The 22,861-nt window shown below is 35.5% G+C and overlaps 1 protein-coding gene across 1 annotated transcript in view; it reads left to right on the plus strand.

Moving 5' to 3' along the window:
* GAS2 (growth arrest specific 2) overlaps positions 1–22,861 on the plus strand; it is a 136,513-nt gene that overhangs the window by 38,734 nt on the left and 74,918 nt on the right. Inside the window, exons 3-4 of the mRNA XM_042782915.1 lie at positions 9,522–9,663; positions 22,528–22,591. Coding sequence (XP_042638849.1) covers positions 9,522–9,663; positions 22,528–22,591 — 206 coding nt within the window. The remainder of the gene's footprint in view (positions 1–9,521; positions 9,664–22,527; positions 22,592–22,861) is intronic.

The raw sequence follows: 22,861 nt of genomic DNA on the forward strand, positions 1-22,861 counted from the left end.
AGACAAAGTCAATTATTATAATGAAATGTGCCAAGAGTTGGAGTTAGAAAACCAAAAGGGAAGAACATGGTTGGCATTTCTCAATCTGAAAGAATTGAGGAAAATATTTAAGCATCACGTTGCAATATTGAAAGATTCTATGGGCAAAATAGGAGCTCTGGTAGAGTAGTGCCTAAGGCACTTGACTGCTAACCAGAAGGTTGGCGGTTCAAACCCACCAGCCACTCCTTGGAAGGAAGATGGGGCAATCTACTTCCATAGTGATACTGCCTCAGAAACCCAAGGAGGGATCACTATGAGTCGTGTCTGACTCCATGGCACATAACAATAACAACAACATGGGCAAAATATTGAATGATGCAGGAAGCATCAAAAGAAGATGGAAGGAATACACAGAGCCATTGTACCAAAAAGACCTGGTTGATGTTCATCCATTTCAGGAGGTGACATGATCAAGAACCAATGGTATTGAAAGAAGAAGTTGAAGCTGCACTGAAGGAATTGGCAAAGAACAAAGCATCAGGAATTGGCAGAATACCCATTGAGATGTTTCAACAAATAGATGCCCCGCTGGAGGCACTCACTCAGCTATGCCAAGAGATCTGGAAGACAGCTACCCGGCCAACTGACTGGAAGAGATCCATATTTGCACCCATTCCAAAGAAAGGTGATCCTACAGAATGTGGAAATTATCAAACAATATCATTGATATCACACACAAGTAAAATCTTACTGAAGATAATTCAAAAACAGCTGCAACAGTATATTTACAGAGAATTTCCAGAAACACAAGCTGGATTCAGAAGGGGATGTGGAGCGAGGGATATCATAGGTGACATCAGATGGATCTTGGCTGAAAGCAAAGAATACCAAAAAGATGTTTATTTGTGTTTTAGTGACTATGCAAGGACATTCATTTGTGTGGATCATAACAAATTATGGATAACTTTGAGAAGAATGAGAATTCCAGAACACTTAATTGTACTCATTTCACCATTCTTATTCAACTTGTATGCTGAGCAAATAATCTGAGAAGCTGGACTATATGAAGAAGAATGTGACATCAGGTTTAGAGGAAGTCTTATTAACAACCTTTGATGCATAAACAACACAACTTTGCTTGCTGAAAGTGAGAATGATTTAGAGCACTTACTGATGAAAATTAAAAATACAGTCTGCAGTATGGATTACACCTAAACATAAAGAAAACAAAAATCATCACAACTGGACCAATAAGCAGAATCATGATAGATGGAGAAAAGATTGAAGTTGTCAAAGACTTCATATTACTTGTTTCTACAATCAACACCATGGAAGCAGCAGTCAAGACATCAAAAGACCATTGCATTGGGCAAATCTGCTACAAAAGACCTCTTTCAAGCACTGAAGAGCAAAGATAGCTCTTTGAAGACTAAGATATGCCTAAACCAAACCATGGTATTTTCAATAACAACAACAACAATATCATAATGCATGTGAGAGCTGGACCATGAATAAGGAAGATTGAAGAAGAGTTGATGCTTTTGAGTTGTGGTGATGTTGAAGAATGCTAAAAGTACCGTGGACTGCTAAAAGGACTAACAGATCTGTCCTGGAAGTACAGCTAGAATGCCCCTTGGAAGTGAGAATGGCTAGACTTTGTCTCACCTACTTTAGTCATGTTGTCAGAAGGGACCATTCCTGGGAGAAGGATGTCATGCTTGGCAAAGTGGAGGAACAATGAAAAAGAGGAAGGCCCTCAATGAGATGGATAGACACGGTGGCTGCAGCGATGGGCTTGGGTATAGTGGGGATAGTGAGGCTGGCACAGGACCAGGCAGTGTTTTGTTCTGTTGTACATAAGGTCTCTATTAGTTGGAGACGACTTGACAGCACATAACAACACAACAACATACCTTGGAGGCTGGTGCACAATAATAAGACTCCTACTTGGTGAAAAAAAAAAAAAAAAACTTGCCTAAATATCTACCCAATCTCAGTTTAGCTTGGCTCTCCTCTACTGTACATTACATATCCAGTCAGCTTCAAAAAAGATTCTGAAAGTGTCACTTAAATTTTTCACTTATGCTTTTCTGCATTTTGCGGAAGCATTTCATGCACAGGGATGTCATAAATTTAGTGAACTTTTAAGGTCTTAGAAATACGTCCTTTAAAAATGTCAAAACTAATGCATAGTATTTGGTTCTTCCTTCAAACTGATTATGGTTTTGTTTGAGGGGTCAAGTGTAAACATTTACTCATTCATTTACCAATCATTTTTGAGGACATTTTATGTACTGGCATTATGTCAGAATCTGTAAAAAACTAATTAGTAAACAATTAAGGACTATATAATTGCAGAGGTGGACATTACAGTAAAACTAATGTGAAGGACAAATCATCAGAGCAACTTGTGGAGGATCTCATCTGAATCTTTAGTATTTTAGATCTAAGGTGTACTTCTCTATGTTTGTGGTCAGTTTTTCAGTATTCAAGCCCATACTTCCACAATTACTTAAGGTAATACTGCATCCTGAACTTCTTCAAGATTTCTTGGTAAAGGGAAAGTTGATTTTAATCAACATATAATTTTCTTTTTATTTCATGTAACTTATTTCTATTATTGTTCAAGAAGGGGTTACAGGGCTGGCTTTTTATGATTTTCATGAGAATTGAGAAAAAAAATATATAAATTAAAAAAAAAAAATCACAGCTTTCCAGATCTTAACATTTTATTTGAAAACATTTCAAAAATATTTTTTAGGTTCCATAGTTCTAAAGGTATTGAGGGCTGACGATACTGAATTCTTTACTCTTTAATTCAAGTGTAATATAGGATTCTGTTTTAGGATCCTTGTTTATAAACAACACAACAACTCTGAGGAGATACTTAGACCTTTGATTTCTAGTTTATGGGCAAGAAGGAAGGATGTTGGATCCTACAAGCTGTGCTCTACTGCCTGCAACTTATGAGGTAGGGTCCCTATCCCTAGTTTTATGTGATGGACTTTATCCATTCTGTGTGTGAAGGTCCATGGATAATTTGGACTTATGTGGGTGACACTTATTTAATAAAATCATTCATCTGGATGAAGATTAGAAGTTTCCATTCACACTGCTTATAGTTTTCCCGTGTTTGACTGACAGCTAAGCACTGATCTAACAGCTCTAAAACAGAAGCAGATGCCTCGTAACTCAGCTTCAGAGCCTGGTTATTAGGCAGACTAGTTTCTTCCTGGATTCCTGTGCACTGGAACTTCTCAAGTTGTGGAGTATCAGTAGCCAATTTTAGTTTATTTGTCCTAGAATAGCCTTCATGTTTATACTATCATTGAATTGATTATTTTTTTAATTGTGGTGAAAATATACAAAACAGACATACAGCAATTCATCAATTTCTACATGTATACTTAAGTGGCAATGATTACATTCTTCAGTTTGTGCAACCACTCTCTCTTCCCCCCCCCCCAAATTATCCCAATATCATGAGGAATATACATTTAATTCACTCTAAGCAAAATCTCTCTCTTTTCCCTTTCCTCCCACCTCTGTTAACCACTCATAACCCTTGGTTCCATTTATTTGCTTATTTTAAATGAATGAGATCATACAGTATTTGTCCTGGAGTGATTGACATTTTGCTCAACATACTGTTTTTTAGGTTCATCCATGTTGTGGCATGCGTCAGGACTTTGTTCTTCAGACATGGTTCTTCTTTATGACTGATGCACTGAATTTTAAGTATATACTTAGACTCTGTTGTTGTTATGTGCCATCGAGTCGGACCCAACTCATGGCGACCCCCTCCTTGGATTTCTGAGGCAGTATCACTATGGAAGTAGATTGCTCCATCTTCCCTCCAAAGAGTGGCTGGTGGGTTTGAACCTCCAGCCTTCTGGTTAGCAGTCAAGTGCCTTAGGCACTACGCTACCAGAGCTCCCATACTTAGACTCTAGTATTTGATATATAAACCAAACCAAATCAAACCCATTACCATCCAACTCACAGCAACCTACATTGGGTTTCCAAAGTTTCTATATCTTTATAGAAATAGATTGCCCAGTCTTTCTTCCATTGAGTGGCAGGTGGGTTTGAACCACCAACCTCTGGTTAGCAGTCAAATGCCTTAGGCACTCCACCACCAGAGATCTTTATATATAGATGACTTGCAAAGACAGTAAGCTTCTAGGGGAAAAAAAAAAAAATGCTATTTTCATTTACATGCTCAATCCTTGTCCTTGTAAATTCTTAGAGTGGCTGAATGATTCTTAAGGGCCTGTGGCTTGTGGGTATTCTTTTAACATGTGCCCCTTGGCAGATTTAGTGTCAAATTAATCTCGCAGTTCTCCAGCATCACATGGTTATTATATTTCCTTTTCCCACTTAGTTTCCTTTATCATGTCTTTAGCTATGTCAAATATTTCATATTGTGTGGATTATAGTTCCTGCAAGTAAACTCATTCACTGCTTTAAAATGATTTTGCATTTTATTATACCCTCATCCCCACCCCAGAAATATAGGTGGTAGATCTTGAAATGGTCTAGTGTTTGACTCTCTATGTGTTTTTTTTTTTTTTTTAAAGATGTTGTTATTGTTAGGTGCCATCAAGTCAGCTCCTACTCATAGTGAACCCACGTACAACAGAACAAAACACTGCCAGGTCCTGTGCCAGCCTCACAATCCTGCTATACCTGAGTGCATCATTGCAACCACTGTGTCAATCCATCTTGTTGAGGGCCTTCCCCTTTTTCGTTGACCATTCACTTTACAGAGCATGACATCTGTTGTAGTTCAGTTTGTGTGTCAACTTGGCACACACTGGTTGAGTGGCTGAACAGCTGGATGTAGTATTTCCCATGATGAGACTGGTAATCAACTCCTTGGTGGAATCTACCATAAGTAGCTGAGTAGCTGAGCTAGGGATGTGGTCTGCTTCCCCTCTATAAGGAGAAGCCTTGGAAATGGTCTTTACCTTATGGCACACTTGGACCCTGCATGTATCTGTGTCTTGTTCAGCAGCCTGCCATGCTCTGCTGACCTTGGGACTTACAATGGACTTGAATTTGTGGCCTGCCATGTGGTTTACTAACTTTGGGACTGTGCCATTTTATTTGTCGACCTTGGGCTTGTTAGCCTCAGCAGCCAGTAGCTGCCTGAGTGAAGACATGCCTCTGGCTTCAGTGGGCTGTGAGCAAGAGGCAGACCTGAAGTCCAAGGTCAAGGGGCTTTCACCCAGCCCCTAGAGCCTGACACTGAACTTGGTCTTAGAGCCTCCAAACTATGCAAGAATAAACTCCTGTTTGTTAAGGCCATCCCATTTGTGGTATATTCTTGTCAGAGTGGCACTAAGTAACCAGAACAGAATATTGGCAGGCCATTACTTCAAGTCCATTAAAAGTCCTAAGGTGGGCAAAGCATGGCAGGCTGCTGAACAACACAGCTACATGCAGGGTCCAAGCATGCCATAAGCTAGAGACCATTTGCCAAGGGTTCTCCTTATATATATGGAAGTAGACCACATCCCTAGGGCATAGGGCAGCTACTCAGCTGCTCACAATAGATTTCACCATGGAGTTGATTACTAGTCTCATCATGGGGAATACTATATCCAGCTGCCCAGCCACTCAACCAGGCCCAGCCAAGTTGACACACAAACGTAACTACCACAATATCCTTTTCCAGGGAATAGTCTCTTCTGACAACACAACCAAAGTAGGTGAGACAAAGTATGGCCATTCTCACTTCCAAGGAGCATTCCAGCTAACTTTCTTCCAAGACAGATTTGCTAGTTATTTTAGCAGTCCAAGGCATTTTCTGTATTCTTTGTCAACACCACAATTTAAAAGCATCAACTCTTCTTTGGTCTTTTGTCTTATTCCAAAAACCAAACTCACTGCCGTCCAGTTGGATCCAAACATAGCGACCCCTCCTTGGATTTCTGAAACAGTATCACTACGGAAGTAGATTGCCTAACCTTCCTTCCGAGGAGCAACTGGTGGGTTTGAACTGCCAGCCTTCTGGTTAGCAGTCAAACGCCTTAGGCACTGCACATTATAAAAAATTTTACAGTCATCTCTTGGAGACTTTTGAGCAAATACTATCTTATATGTTTTGGCTAACATAATTTATCTATTTTATTTAAATTTTCATACTAACAAACATAAAAGTCCGTAAAAATCCTACTAGTTATTTTTAAATTATGTAAAATGAAAAATAAATGATCCCCTATACTAACATCAATCCTTTACCTTAAACGTAATTATCTTTCTAAATGGCGCATATCTTTCTTGAATTTTTCCTAAATTTACTTTATATAAATATATAGCACACCATATTATGTCATATTTATGTGCAATTTAACTATATCCATGGCCATCACTATTTTGTGTGTATGTGTTTGTGACATATGCATCATAAAATGAAACGTTGGTGTATATATGTGTTTGCAACTCATTGTTTCTGCTTAATAGTATATAATGAACATCTCTCTGGTTAATACACATACATTTAATTATTCTTTTAAAATGATTGCATAGAGTTCCATTGTATTTATACATTACATATTATCGCATAATTCCTCTCTTGATATATTCTTATTTCTATTTTTTTCATATTAAATCAGTGTTGCCACAAATATAGTTGTACATATATCTTTAAGCACTAACACTATTACTTCTCTGGTATATATTCTTAGAAGTACAATTGTTAGGCTTCAGGGTATATGTATTTTAATTTTCATAAACACTGCTTGGTTTCATGAATATTTTATGAAGGAGACTGTACTATGTTATTTCTGATTGTTTTTTATAACTCACATAGAGAGGCATTTCTTTGAAAACCATTACACACATCTGGACCATATTAGTAAAGGTGGTATTACTATAACGGTAACTCCAGATATGATTTATATATCCATGAGGCATCAAGTATATTTATGTATAAATATTTGTATAGACATACAAATACTTTTATTATGCCTTCCCTAATGAAATTCAATCAGCAATGAAGAGATGGTCTTTTGAGATTAGATAGATACAACCCCTAAGTGATGTGGTAACTGAATGTTTTAGTTGTCTAGACATAACCACATAACCTTGGAAATGAAGAACTCCAGTAATAGTTCGCTGTTAGCAGGGCTCCATCAATCCATTTGGACCGCTGTTTAATTTTGTATAACCATCCTTGTTAATGAGCTCCACAATGAATAGCATTTTAGTAATATCTACTGGTGTACAGTGAAGAGTGGAAATACCTATCTGTGGATTTAAATAACAAAGTGCTTCTCCCTTGATATTTCTGCTCTTTGAGCTACAGGTATTCTATGTAGGGTAGATCATCCAAATATATGGCTTCCTTTCACATATTTCAGGGAGCTCTGGTGGCGTCGTGCCTAAGGCATTTGACTGCTAACCAGAAGGCTGGTGGTTCAAACCCACCAGCCACTCCTTGGAAGAAAGATTGGGCTATCTACTGCCATAGAGATACTGCCTTGGAAACCCAAGGAGGGTTGCTATGAGTTAGAAATGACTCCACAGCAGTGAATTTAGGTTTTTTGTGGGTTTTTTTAGTCACTTATTTCACATCACAGTGAAATGATTCTGTGACTTTATGGAAAGCCATTCATACCAGTTTCCTAGGTAGGGCTGCCATAACAAATTACCACATACTAGGTGAGTTAAAACAAAAGAAATGTATTCTCTCACAGTTCTGGAGACTAAAGTGCAAACTGAGGATGTCAGGCAGAGCCGCGTTCTTTCTGAAGACTCTAGGGGAAGATTCTTTCCTGTTTCTTCCAGCTTCTGGTAGCCCTAGATGTTTGTTGGCCTGTGGCTGATCTCTGCTTCACAAGGCTCTCTTCCCTGTGTGTCTCTCACTGTCTTTTCTTCCCCTCTTAAAAGGACACCAATCATAAAGACATCAGTGCCCACCCTAATGTCCTCGTACTAACTAATTATCTCTGCAGTGGCCCTATCCAAATAAAATAACATTCATAGGTACCAAGGGATAGGACTAGAACATATCTTTTCTAGGAGCATAATTTAACCCATAACACCATAGAAAATGGGTGTACTGTCTAAAAGAATAACAACAACAACAACAGCAAGAACAGACTAAATACCTGACATATTACCAAGGAAGATTGCTTGTCTAAAATTTTATGAGACTGCTAATAGGAAATTTTGTCAAAGTTCACACTCATTCTTAACTATTTTCTTAATGCTCAGAATGAAATGATATAGCATGGAAATAATACTCTTCAAGGGCAAATAGCAGAGTTCAGACCAGAATCATTTTTATAGTTTAGGTACTCTGGTGGCATAGTGCCTGAGGCATTTGACTAGTAACCAGAAGACTGGCAGCTCAGACCCACCAGCCACTCCTCAGAAGGAAGATTGGGCAATCTACTTCTGTAGTGATACCACGTCGGAAACCCAAGGAGGGGTCTGTATAAGTCAGAAAATGGCTCGAGGGCAGTGAGTTTGGTTTTTTGGAATGGCTTCAGAAAAGTAGTCTCAAAGAAAGACTGTAGAATGTTATACGCATTCCTCATTTATAAACATGGTTAGAATCCAAATACCAGGTCACTATGTAAAAATACACATTATGAGAAAATAGAGAATGATCATGTCAGATCACAAAATGGAGGATGACTATATCATTACATGATTGCCGAGTAACATCATTATATAACTGCCAGATATCGTTGCTTAACTGCCAAACCACTGAGTATCATGGTACAGCTAAGTTGCCACATAATCTGAACCATCACAGCCAATATTACTCTTGCCTCACACCTCAGTGTTGGTTACTGCCAGATGTACATTGTTAATGTGCAGAATAGTCAGATAGATTTTTTATGATTGGTCATATGTGCAAAATGACAGATGATAAGATATTCATTAAGTGAGCAGTAAGTGTACTGTTAAAAGGTTTTTATCACCATTCCTTAGTATTGGTAATGAAAATTTGGTAGATAATCTTGCTGTTCTCTTTTAACTTGATAATTCTTGTGTCATTTTTAAGGTATGTGTATAAGTACAAACATAAAAATTCAAGGTGTGTATTATATTTCCATGCATGATATTCATGTTCTCTTCATTTCCCTTTTACAAATAAGAAATCCATTTATAAATACTTTGTGAGAAATTCAGATACTTTATGAGAAATACTAAATCCTTAGATGAAAGGGAAGGCCAATGAATAGATGGATGGATAGGTAGGTAGGTAGGTAGATAGCTAATAAAAATGAAAGAAAAGAGAAACAGGCGATTTGAGCTGGAGAGGGGACCTGTGTTCATTTACTAGTGGATACTCAAAATGCAAGGATGTTTGCATACACAGATTTTCATAGTCTGTTAATGCCACATAAGCTTTACTAGCGTTTAGTTTCCTTTTTTTTTTTTTTTAATAATTCTTCTCAAGCCTATTTATTGAGATGAGGTCATTCTAAAGTGCTTTGTTGAAAACATAAACGCATATTAATATGTGTTGCTGCGCTGACTTTGCCAGACATTCTACCAGAGATCACTTTGTTTTTCAGAGTCTACCCTTGAAGAAGATTCCATGCAAAGCCAGTGCACCCTCAGGCTCCTTTTTCGCCCGAGACAATACAGCAAATTTCTTATCCTGGTGCCGAGATTTAGGTGTGGATGAAACATGTCTATTTGAATCAGAAGGTTTGGGTATGTATTTCCTTCATCATTTGAGTTGATAAAGCATTAGAATTATGATTTGTTTTCATCAGGATAAATGTCAAAACTAGCTGTTTTACATGATACTATTTTATAGATTCTTATCTTAAAAAGAAATCTGAATTTGTTGTAAAGCTGCAGCCTTGCCCCTGTCACTGTGCTTTAAACTTGCCCCTTTGAATGTGTAAAATTGCTCCCCCTCTTACTGTTGGTTACATTGTGGATAAAAGAATAAGAACAGAATTGGGACAACTTTTTCTAACCTAAAATGAGGGTCATTAATGCCAGATGGAGGATATTTGGAAAAACTATGGTAAAATTTTACCACCAGGCTCTGACCTGGATTAAAGGGTGACGATACATGCTCCAACCATAGAGTGTACCGCTGTTTTCATTTTTGTAAAAATATGGAAACACCATCTATAAGCTCTTTCTTCTTGAAACTGCAGTTTCTTTGTTGACTTAGTTAGTTATTTTTTAGTGTGTTAAAAATCAGTCAACTATGTGGTTGAGATAATTGAAAATGATGAATTAAAAGATGCCTAATGCCTAGGCCTACCCAGAAAATTTTGGGTTTTTTTCTGACTGAATTTTTGCAAGTCTACTTTCAGACTGTAGAGTAAGCTTCTGTATTTCTCTGGGAGGAAATGTGCTTCGGGCTGTTCAGCATTTTGACATTACTTGGTATCCTACGATTGAAAGTTCAAACCTCCATATAGGCTTCAACTTCTCCTTCACCTGCCATGTCCCAATGTAGAGAATATTTGAGTTAAAGTTCCATTCTTGTGAAATGGAACCCAGTGAAAAAAGCAGAAGTCTAGAGAGAAAAAGTTTTGGTTTTTTAGCCTGAGGCTTTATAAAATCAATTTACAAAATCACATAATTCCAAATATTAACATCAAAGTTAGCTGACCATCCTTCAGTGAGAACAAGTATACAAATACCTTCCAAACATTTTGAATACCCTTTGCCCTTAGCCAAAGGACAAACCAGTATGCCCCTGCTGAACCTAGGGAATTGATGGTAACAACTGAAATCTTATTCATTTTAAATGCTGAAAGAAACTTATGTTCATTGTAAGAGCAGTTGATATAATATGGAAAAAACTGCCATATTTATGAGAATTCTCTTGGCAGAGAAGCGAGTAATGTGAATTTAGACTGGGAGAATATTTTACCTAAATGGCAAAATAAACCAGATTAACTGTATAATTAAAAATAAATAAATAAAAAATAAAAAACCAAACTCACTGCCATTAAGTCTTTTTCTGACTCATAGTGACCCGTCCTTGGGTTTCTGAGGTGGTATCTCTATGGAAGTAGATTGCCCAACTTTTTTTTGGAGGAATGGCTGGCAAGTTTGAACCTCCAACCTTCTGGTTAGCAGCCAAATGCCTTAAGCACTACACTACCAGAGCTCCTAATTATAAAATAGTAAGCTGTATATGATAGTGTGTTCCTTAAATGCTCATTATATAAATGGGCTTTGATTGTTCTTACCATTCTCTCAAATAAAACAAATGTAATAGAAGACAGCATATGTATATGATGCCTTCTTTTTCTTCTTAGTGCAGAGGCAGTACTAGATTGTAACTTTCATTTTTGTAGAAAATTATGTGAGTGGAAGATTATAGGAAGCAAGTGTGGAGAAATTATTGAAGGTAAAAACATGAAAGATTTAGTAGATACCCACTGGTATATAAAGCAATATAATAATATCTTAATCACAGGAATTCTATGTGGACAATTAACATCATGGTTCACCCTTTTGGAGTGCCACTGCATTTGGGAAGGAACTGCCACATGGGGAATCTGCTGTATTTTTAGTTTGTCCACTCTGCAGCTATTCGTTAAAAAGTGTTTTTATTTTTTTATTTTTTTTCAGTGAGCACTCCAGGCCAAGTGCATTACTAAGAACTATGAATTTAAATTTGACCTTGTGCTCAATTTGTTCATGGTCCATGAGTTCTTTTGCTACTTGAGCCAAGAAAACTTCAGGAAGATTTTGAGAAGAATCCATCTAAAACCAAATTTCTCAGGAGTAAATATTACTAATTTCAAGGTTTCGGTGTTACTGATTGAAAATTGTTTGTCTTCATGGCTTTGGAAACAATTTTCAGCTAATAAATAGTGTTATCTAATCCTGAAGCAATAAAGCGTAAAGCAATTTATGTGAAAAAAAAAACTCACTGCCATGGAGTCGATCGGACTCATTGCAACTGATCCTTGGGTTTCCAAGGTGGTTTCACTTCGGAAGAGATTGCCTAACCTTCCTTCTGAGGAGGGCTGGTGGGTTTGAACTGCCACCCTTCTGGTTAGCAGTCAAATGCCTGAGGCTCTACACCACCAGAGCTCCTCCTAACTTATGTAAAATGATCTTTATATATAAATACATAATCCATAGCATATAAAAGTATGCCAAGAGGAATTTTCATATGAACTAGTTCTTCATTCTGTTTTTTAAAAAATTTGCATTATGAAAAGTCATTATGTTTATACATAATAATTATCACTCTGTAAAATGAACAAACTTCAATTATGATTAGTCTTGAAATTATAATTCAGTTTATCATTTGCAATTAAAATGTATTTGTATATCCAAGAGTGTTTAATATGACAGTTTTTCCAAGGATACACAAATAAAAGACACTTTATTTTTCTGAACATCAAATGAAATCAAACAGTTAGGCTTTCTGTTTTGCTGCTCAATGAAAAGATAAATTTGACATTTCTGCTACTTAGAACAGGACATGAGGTGATATATGATACATCCTGGGGAGACTGAAGAAGGGGGCCAATATTGTAACATTGACTTTAGGATTATGCAGAGAAAGGAAACATCTGTGCCCATAGATGTTAATGATAATCAAGAGGAAAGACAATGAGAAGAATCCATTTCCCCAAGGGGAACCCTTTCTCCTTAATTTTTTTTTCTTTTCTTTTTCTTTTTTTTTAATTCACTGTGCATGAGGAAGCAACTGAGCCCCTACTGATGGCCTTGGACAGCGTACTTGAAGAATTGACTTTCTTACAACAATAACACTGTGTACTCTGCTTGATGTCTTTTCACACTTCACTTTTGAAAGGGAATTTAGGGCAAGGGTTTTTTTTCTTTTTTCCTACTTCAAGATTTCATTTCAGTAGCACACAAGATGAAGAGCATCCTTTGTGTCCTAGTGTTTTGAACAGCAAAGAAAATGAAAAGATGCCCTGATGAAGGGGAAAAATCTGTTTGAATGAATGATAAAGTAGATCACTGTGCTGAGTATGTATCAAGAGGCTTCTGTTTTTAGCTGTTCAAAGGTCTTTGCCTGTATAAAGCATCCTTATCTTTGTGGCAACTGATATGCTACCCTGTACTGCAGAGTTTTTTTGTACAAAGATTTGTGAGCAGATCTTGATTCACAACTCACTCAATCTGTCCTCTTTCTGTAACAAGTAATGACAAGAAATCACAGAGGGCTAGAGAAAGTGTGTTGGGATGAACAAATTATTTCTTATGCTTCTCTTGTGTTTCTTATCTTTTTGATTCTTGGCAGATAACTTCCTATGCTACAAGATACAATCATTTGCAGAATATAACCCTGCAATTTATCTTCTATAGAACTCTTAAGAGATTATTTTCTTCTGTAAAATGTCAGTTGTTATACCATGAATTTAATGTATTCTGAACTGAAATGAAAATATGTGTTTCAAAAATGAACCAGTAGAAAAAATGGACAAAGACCATGAATAGCCAATTCATAAAAGGGTTATACCTAGCACCCACTGCCATCCAGTCGGTTCTGACTCTTAGTGACTGTATAGGACAGAGTAGAACTGTTCCCTATGGTTTCTAAAGCTGTAATCTTTATAGAAGCAGACTGCCTCATCTTTCTCTGTGGAGCAGCTGTGGGTTCAAACCACCGACATTTTGGTTAGAAGCTCAGTGCTTTAGCCAGAGCTCCTCAAAGGATTATAGAAAATCAATAAAGATATTAAAAATATATGTATATATTTGGATATCCTAGGGATAATATAAGTGCAAATGAAACTATTACATTACTTTTATTACATGCTAAAAAAGCAAAGATTGAGAAAAATTGCATGTTTTAGTGTTGGTGAAGATGTGAGAAAACAGGATCTTCTATGTATTACTGAAGAAAAGAGGAAATTGGAATGCCTTCTTTGCGGGGCAGTTTAATATTTTCAAACACCTCAGAAGTACTTATATCCCCTGATCCATTCTAAAAACTTATCTGAAGGAAATAAATAGAAATATGCATAAATATTAATGCACCAGTGTGTCCAATAAACTATTTTACTAATCGTAAATAAAATGGAAATAAACTGAATCTATGATATTTGGAGGTAGCTTTTGCAAACGATACTTACAGATGCCAAACAAAAATAATATTCTTGAAGACAATTAAGAATATAGGGGAATTATTTTATACTATAAAATGAGGTAATCCATTTATATCTAGTATATAACAATAAAAAATTTAGAGTCAGAAACTGAAAGAAAAATAAACATCAACTGGGATGCAAGAGATACTCATTTTCTTCTTAAATTATCTGCTTAACAACCTTTAGGAATAAATAGGTATGGCCTATAATCTCAAAAATGAACAACTGATTTTATTTGTGAAGATGTAATTTAGAGAAACTTGCATAGCAAATTATTTATTGACATAAAATTTTATACATCAGCATAATATAAAGGCTTTTACACATTGCTGAGATTACATTGAAATTTCAAGCAGTTAAAGTATTGTGGGCTGCTGTGGTAACAGATGACATATATTTTGACGTGTTCCACAGAGCATAATCTAACCTCAATGATCTGCATGTAACACTCACCCCCAATCCCTGCTGTTCACATCATGCTGGCATGTAAATCAGTGACTGGAGATTTTCTTGTTAATATCTCTGATTTATTAAGAAGAATAACTAGTTTCTTTAGATTCCTTAATATTTAAGAGTGTGCTTTAGGTTACAAAAGTGAAGGTGAATGTTCTCTTTAGTTTGAAAGTATGCAATTTATCAGTTGAAAGACAAAATATTCACTCAATCATTCTGTTAAAAGAAATGAATATTTGTTTAATGGTGGAGCAAAGAAGAGAAAAACGTCTAAAAAGCTTTGTGTGTGAAAGCATTTCTGTCTTCAGTTTCACAGAGACAGGAAAATTATTAGAATGCATTAGTCAAGAATCTTTCTAACATAAATGTAGTAATTTTTAGAAGGTCAACCACTTTAATTCTAAGATTTTAAAAAATTGTTTCCTTACATGAATGATATTTTTGTATTGGGGGATTATTATATAATTTACATTGACATACCAATTTAGAAACTGTCAATTTAATTTAATGGCTTTTTAGTAGCTGATTTAGTTTGCTTTATTAGTATACATTCTGGTGAGCTTGGGAGGTGAACAAAAAGGGATGGGGAAAACTTTAAAAATACACCACATCGTTCCTTGCTGTAACTGTGTCAATATCATTATGTTGTTGGATGATTATAGGGTTTGGAGACCAGTGACTGTTCTTCAACTATTTCTCTGAGAACGACTCTGCTCAGCAAAAAAGGGTTTGCTATATGCTGTGCTAGCATGTCAATGTTTGTACTCTGTTTGAATATCACTTTTTTCTTTCTGGCTTTGTTACCTGTCTTTGTGTTTGCTGTATGGTACTATCTTCTTTTGATGCAGCATCTGATGAGCACAATTTTCCACAATCCTTTGTTTTATATAACTCAGTATTTTGCTTCGGAGGCAAACACTTACCTATCTGCCCCTTTTTATAATGATTTTTTTACAGTATTATATATTTTAAAACATTGTGCTACTTTTCAAAAGTCAAAAGGATTGATTGTGTGTTTTCAGTCTTTGACGTCTTTTTCATTTTCTACTTTAAAGTCACCTGTTGCATCAGAAAAAGATTCTATACCTGTCTTCCAGTATTTGATATGTCAGCACTTTGCTGTTGGTGTTAGTGTTTTGGACTGTAACAGTGTTTCTGCGGGGAAGAAACAAAGATTACTTTGTATTAAAACTAGTTTAGAGGAATCATTTCAGGGCACTCATTTAGTTTTGGGTTATTTATGTTCACTTTATTTCTCTCCAAGGAATATTTTATTTCAGACTTTTTTGTTTTGTAACATCTGGTCTTTTAAAGTACTTACTTTGTTGGCATCTCAATTCACTTTTTACTTTTGAACTCAAGAAAATAGTTCTAAATTTAGCCATTTCCCTATGCCAGAGAAAAGGTGAGAGAGAAGAATATTGAATCTGATTGAGAGAGCTAAATGTCTTCCTGGAATGGTAGGTCTATCAAGGACTTGATGGAGTCTATGTAGAATTAGGAAAGTGGATAGCTTTCTAGCTTTTCCAGGATTAGATTTTTACTGTACAATGCTTAATAATAACATTTACATGCTTAATAAATGACAGGCCAGCAGTTCACATACACTACCATATCTACTCTCCTAACAATCTTCATTTTTACGATAACTCGTCTGAGATGTAAGGAATTTTCAAAAAGTGGCCCAATATCACACAGCTGGTAAAAAACCCAGCTAGGATTTGAATTCAGAACCACTTGTTTCCACTGTGTTATGGAAGTTCATGCTTTGAGTTAACTTTAGCAATTCATATGATTAGCTTAAGTAAGAGGAAAAAAAGAAAATAAAACAAATTAGAAAAGTGTTTTGCCTGTGATTGCTGTTATGAATGGTAGTGTCTTAATTAATCCAATATCCTTTGCTTGGAGGCTACCGTGAGGGTTGAGTGCTGAAGACAGAAAGAGAAATCCTTGTTTAGAACATTTTTCAACTTAGTGGAAAAGGCAATTAACCACACTTTTCTATATATCTACTTCTGATGAGCTTATGAGTGAACACTCCTTGTTCATGATTTATATGGCTGCCATATGATATTTTAAATCATGCTGATGAGTCATTCTGACAAATTTGGGTACTGGCGCCCATGTGCACATGCACCTGCACGCACACGTGTGTGCGTGCACAGATACACACACACTCAAAATGAATGAGCTTGCCAGGTTCTTTGTTAATTTTTCCCTCTTCTATTTAGCTTCAGGTGCTAAGTCTAATTGCATCCTATATTTAAACTTGGATATTTCTGGGAGTGACATGACACTGGAGCAGTTTGTAACCATTACTTCACTTTCTTGGGAGGTATCTTTTGTATCTTATAGATCCTGGCAGGGGAGATATGCTCATAATTCTCATTCAGGACTAATTCAGTGCAAGAATTATTTCCTCTCCATTTACCATCACCACCACAAGCACTACCATCTTTCACATTTGTAGAATACATTTCATTTGGCAAAAAAAAAAAAAAAATCAAACTCACTGCCATGGAGTCCATTCAACTCACAGCGACCTTTCCTTGAGTTTCCAAGGCAGTATCTCTATGGAAGTAGATTGCCCAATCTTCCTTCTGAGGAGTGGATGGTGGGTTTGAACTGCTAGCCTTCTGGTTAGCAGTGAAATGCCTTATCTTTAGCCATATAGATATGGGAATTCTAACTACTATTTATTGTTGTAATGATAACATTGATTAAGACAGTTCTTCTCACTCTGTAATGTGCATGCTAGTCTCCTAGTGAGCCTGTTGAAACACAGATTCTTCTGCATTCGGAAGATCTGAGGTAGGGCACAATAACTTACATTTGTAACATGCTCCTGGGTGATGCCAGTACGTTGGTCTGTGGACCACACTGAAGTTGTGACGGTATAATATTTATTAAATGCTTGCTATGTGCCAAGTACTCTTCACCGTAACATTATCTCACGTGGAAGAGAAGTAGATGGGACAGCACCTGTTTTAGAGATAAGGAGGATCCACAGTTTGGATTAGAACTCAATCCTTCTGGCATCTAGTTTAGTATGTCTCCTATTATACAGCTCTAGTTCTTGGAACCTGTTCTTGATTCTGGAAGAGTGGGAGGTCATTAATTAATGATATTTTCAAGATTCAGCCAGAAAAATATAAACTCTTATTCTTCCTAAATCAAAAGACAAAAAAGTATAGAAACTATCAGGTTAAGACAATTTTCCATGCTTTCTTTTCATTGTTCATATGTTAATATATTTAGCTAAACTATGTACATCATAGGTCCAATGCAGTTTATCCCTTGAATTTTGTGACACTGAAACTCTACCCATTGTTTCAGTGGAAGGCTGTGTTATCTGTTCTGAGAGCTAGCAGCATTCCATTTGACATTGATGTCTATGAGATTTTCATAGAATCTAGGAGATGAGATTGAGTCTCTTGCCACATATTTTTGAATAGAGATCTGTGCTACTTTTCCTGGAGGTGTTCTGCATTAGTTCTACTTTTGAGATGATTTTGATTATTTAAAAAGAAGCCTCCAATGATGAAGCATTTTGCATAATAATTGTCATTACCTACAGAGCCTTTTACTTGTTTTAGATCAAATTTGTTCAGAAGAAAAAAAGCAATAGCAGGCCCCTCCTTGGCCCAAATTCAAAATAAAAGACCACATTAATGTTACAATGACATTGTACAAATAAAATCTTTCTTACTGTACATTTCAGTAAAAGTGGAAGTTTCCTTATTTATATAAAAAAATGAATCAGTAAATATGTTTAAAATATATAGTACACAACTCAGTCCAAAGGTTTTAGTTAGAATCCATTGAAGGTTGACTTTCTAATCATGCTGACAATGACATGCATTGAATTATCTTATCTTTTAATACTGCAATATATAATCAGCTTAGATAATTTAAAAAAATTGTTGTTGTTGTTATGTGCCGTTGAGTTGAACCCGACTCACAGGGACCCCTCCTTGGGTTTCTGAGGCAGTATCACTATGGAAGTAGATTGCCCCATCTTCCTTCCGAGGACATCCCTATAAATTTCTTTTTTCTCAGAAATAGGAAAATTAATAGCAAGATGATTTATGATTCAAAAAAATGATGAATTTTCTAATATAATTGCTATTATACTTAATACAAACTCACAATGACTACAGTATATCGACTTCATATGTGTCTACCTATGTTGTCCAAGGTAGCGTAGTGACTAAGGTGTTTGACTGCTAACTAGAAGGCTGGCAGTTCAAACCCACCAGCCACTCCTCAAACGGAAGATTGGGCAATCTACTTCTGTAGTGATACCTCCTGGGAAACCCAAGGAGTGGTCCCTATGAGTTGGATCCAACTCGATGGCAGTGAGTTTGGTTGGTTTTTTAATCTGAAATGTGGTAGGATTTATAATTAACTATTTCTGATGTTGTTGTTGTTGTTGTTATGTGCCATCGAGTTGCACCCGACTCATAGCGACATGTAATTTAAAATATCAAACTATACTCATTATAACAGGCCACTTTATATTATGCATATCTTCCAGTAACAAATGTGTTTTTATTCCAAGGTTTCTTCCACCATTTAGTATAGTGACTAATAGATGCACAGCGCACACACACACACAAATGGCTTATAGAATAAAAAGTGAATTAATGTTAACTGATTAAGCCAAATAAAGATAATATTTAAGGAAATAGTTAATAATAGCCACAACTATAATAATAAAGAAACATTGGGCAAATTATTTATTATATACCAAGCACTGTGCTAAGAATAACAGTACTATTTCATTTAAGCCTTACAACAATATTGAGATATGTACTGTTTTTCCCCTCAGAAATCAGAAGTTTTATAGAGTAGCCTCCCAAAATGACATGATTAGTAAGTGTCAGAGCTGACATTCACATCTGCATATTTCTGGCTCATGCCTTGTACCCTTCCATCTATTGAATTTAGATCTTTTTTTAGTGCAAAAATCAAACAAGGTCACCTCATATATTTAATGTAGATACTTGAAGACTTTGAAACATAATTTTACAGCAATAGAGCAAGTGTTTTTGCAATTAAATTAATACTACATAATCTAAATTCTTGCATTTTCTAAAAATGATAGATAGGTAAAATTTATTAAGTTTTATTTTATTAATTTTATTAAGTTTTTCATTATCACCATTACTGTCATCACCGCATCATCATCATCAATCTCATTATTAAGACACAAAACACTTTCTGAGGAACTGCTCTGTTCTTTTCCAGAAGTTTATATCTCTTTAGCATTATTTCATCTGTTGCTTACTAATAGTTAAACATTGACTTTTTTGTCCATTGTATGCCAGACATGATAGGTACATATTTGAAAAAAACATGCTAGGCAATATTATTGATCTGTCTTGAGGCTATTTGATTGCTTTATAAGGGACTATATAGAATTATAGAAAACTGGGAAGTCAATCATTATCTTTTTCTTATCATTTTCTTAAGAACTGATATCAGGAAGAGATTGATTTGGCATAAATTGTATAGATTGGTCTGTTAAGGACACAGAATAGAGAATCATGTAGTGATGCTTCAATTTTCCAAAATGATTTTTTAGTTAGGCCATGTTAGAGTGAGTGTTTAAGTTTTTGCCTATAATATCTATAGTAATGGATTGTAAATTGGGGAAGCAAATACAAAATTATGATGCAGCCAAAATATCACTTTGTCTTCCCTCTATTGCCCACATCAGATTTTTCTATATTCTGGAAAAGAAAAATCAGATAAGAGCAATAAAGGAAGAACTTTTCATTATTTTCTTTCTTCAGAATAAATTTGAGTTATATACAATTTTGGTAATTTTTATGTACTTACATACCAGTGTTGATATAGTCCTCAGAATATGTACAGTAAGTTAGTTAAAGAACCATTATATTTGTGTCAGATATTACTTTTTTATAGTTGGTTATTTCCTGCACATCCATGTTATTCTTCTCATGAATAATTTCACACTTTTACACTGTTTCCATCAAGAAAGGCATCCAGAAAGAAAGGTCCAGGGCTGCTGGACCTTCAGCCACTTGGCTCACACAGCTTTCACTTTCACGTAGGATGAGGCTATTAACAGGGCCTTAAAATGTCCTCAGGTTTATCTAGTGCTTTCTCCTACTTGAAGCGCGTTTGTTAATTTGTCCCACAGACAGGGTGAAAAAGTCCAAATCATAAGAAATTGATTTTCTAGGCTGGAATATTTATTTTCATTCATTTACTTTTATTTGTTGTATTTCTGTTGTGACATTTATTATTGTTCTCTGTCGGAAATGAATGTCAGTGTGCTTTCACAGTCTGTATCTTGCATTGTACTGAAGTTGATTTAATGTGTCAAAGATTATGAAGTGTGTATAATTCTACCCAGACTGAACTAATAATAACACTAATAATAAAATTGCCATCGAGTTGATTCTGACTTAAGGAGTTTCCAAGGCTATAATTTTTATAGAAGCAGACTGCCTGCTGCATCTTCCTTTTAGAGTGGCTAGTGAGTTAGAATCTCCAACCTTTGATTAACAGCTGAAAGTTTAGCTGCTATAAAGTTGGGCTACCTGAGTCAACTAATAGTACATTTGAAATTGGAGGTAGTAAATATTTTTATTTTAAGCCCCTTTAATTAGAAGTAACTTGAGGCTTCTCCAAATAGTGTTTTGTGAGAATTCATTGAAGGTCAGCTGAAACTAAAATTTGTATTATCAAGAATAGAAATATTCTATAATTTGGATTTTCCATAATCAATTCTATTTCAGTGGGCCTTGCTGACAGGATTAGAAATTAATTGCAAAAGCTTTAAAAATGATATTTTAGAACTAGATAATAAATTGTATTTATTTAAAACAAATAAAATTAAATACTTTTATTTCTATTCAAGTAAAAGTATTTTTCTATTCAGTACACACTCCCACAGAATTCTATTGTGGTGTCAGGAGGCCAAATATTAGCATTACCACAGTCTTCGGTGAGAAATTTAAAGGTGCTGGGAAATTGAATCATTACAAAATTCTATATTTAAGAATTAAAGCATTAAAGCTAATTTCATTTAAATTTATCAACTTGCTAGTATCTTCATTTATTAAGATATTAATCATGTCTATGGAAAGACTGTTCTCAATGTAGTAATATTTTCCAATATCTGTTGTCTTTATTAGATGTTTTAAAAAATAATATATTTTTAAAAATATTGTCTAATCTTGCTTAAAAAATAGAGTAGTATAACATCGTATACTCCTCTGATGGGCTCAACAGATATGTGCTGGATTTCTCAACATTATGAATTATCAGTAAAACATATTTATTAAGTATATGATTATATTATAATAAAAATAAGAAGGGATAGTACAGTCTTCTAATTTTCTCATTTGATGGACAAACTGCTGATGGTAGATTGGTATACATTTACAAAATCCACTCAGTGTTTTTCTTTCTAAAATATCACTTAATCAGATATGATTAGAAGACATCAAGTTTCAGTGTCTTATTTGCATTCACATTGTTTAGAGGGTAACAAAAGATGGCAATATATAACCTTTATCCTTAGTCACTGAATTATTATTGCTAAAATCTCTAGTAAAAGTTGACCCAGGATTTTTAAAAACCAATCTTTTCTCTATGGGACCGGTGGGCTGTGTGTTTTCAAACATCCGTCAGCTATTTATGCCATAATTATAGCTACATGTTTCTAATATTGATTTACTATTAACTACTTGAAGCAAATATTGTTAGTGTGAGATTTACTCAGGGTGAGATTTTTTTCAGATTAACATCTTTTGGGAAAGGTTGGGCAAAGAATTTTGAAAGGTGCTTAGAGATGTTGGTAGTGCTAAGTTCACTGTGGTATATGGTATAGGATGGTTTCTGTGAATGTCAAAATGGAAACTTGTGTATAGGCTAGTTCATTTACTGGGAGCAAGAGGGCTGGGGATCAGCTGTTCACTGTTGAGCTGTATTGCAATTCTTTCTCTTATAAATGTCCCCCCTCTGTCTTGTCTTTCAGTCCTTCACAAGCAACCCAGAGAAGTATGTCTCTGTTTGTTAGAGCTTGGCCGGATTGCAGCCAGGTATGTCAACTACTGCTACAATGGAGAGTCATAGGTCATCTCAGCATCCAAGGAACAGAGAAGCTTGATAGCTCTTCATTGCTAATGCTTAGCCTTAATGGATAGAAGCTGGTCATTCAAATATAATTAGTATGAACATCTAGAAAGCAGTTGTTCAAACCAAATTATGCCACCAGTATTCTTAACTCCATGATCTTGCTGTCACACTATCTAAGCATTTGATAAACCTCCTTTAATCAAATACATTTTCACTCTAACCCTTTCTAGAGG

This window comes from Orycteropus afer, unplaced genomic scaffold, assembly GCF_000298275.1.
Source record: "Orycteropus afer afer isolate SDZICR_OR568_19922 unplaced genomic scaffold, OryAfe1.0 scaffold00014, whole genome shotgun sequence".
Classification (NCBI taxonomy): Eukaryota; Metazoa; Chordata; class Mammalia; order Tubulidentata; family Orycteropodidae; genus Orycteropus; species Orycteropus afer.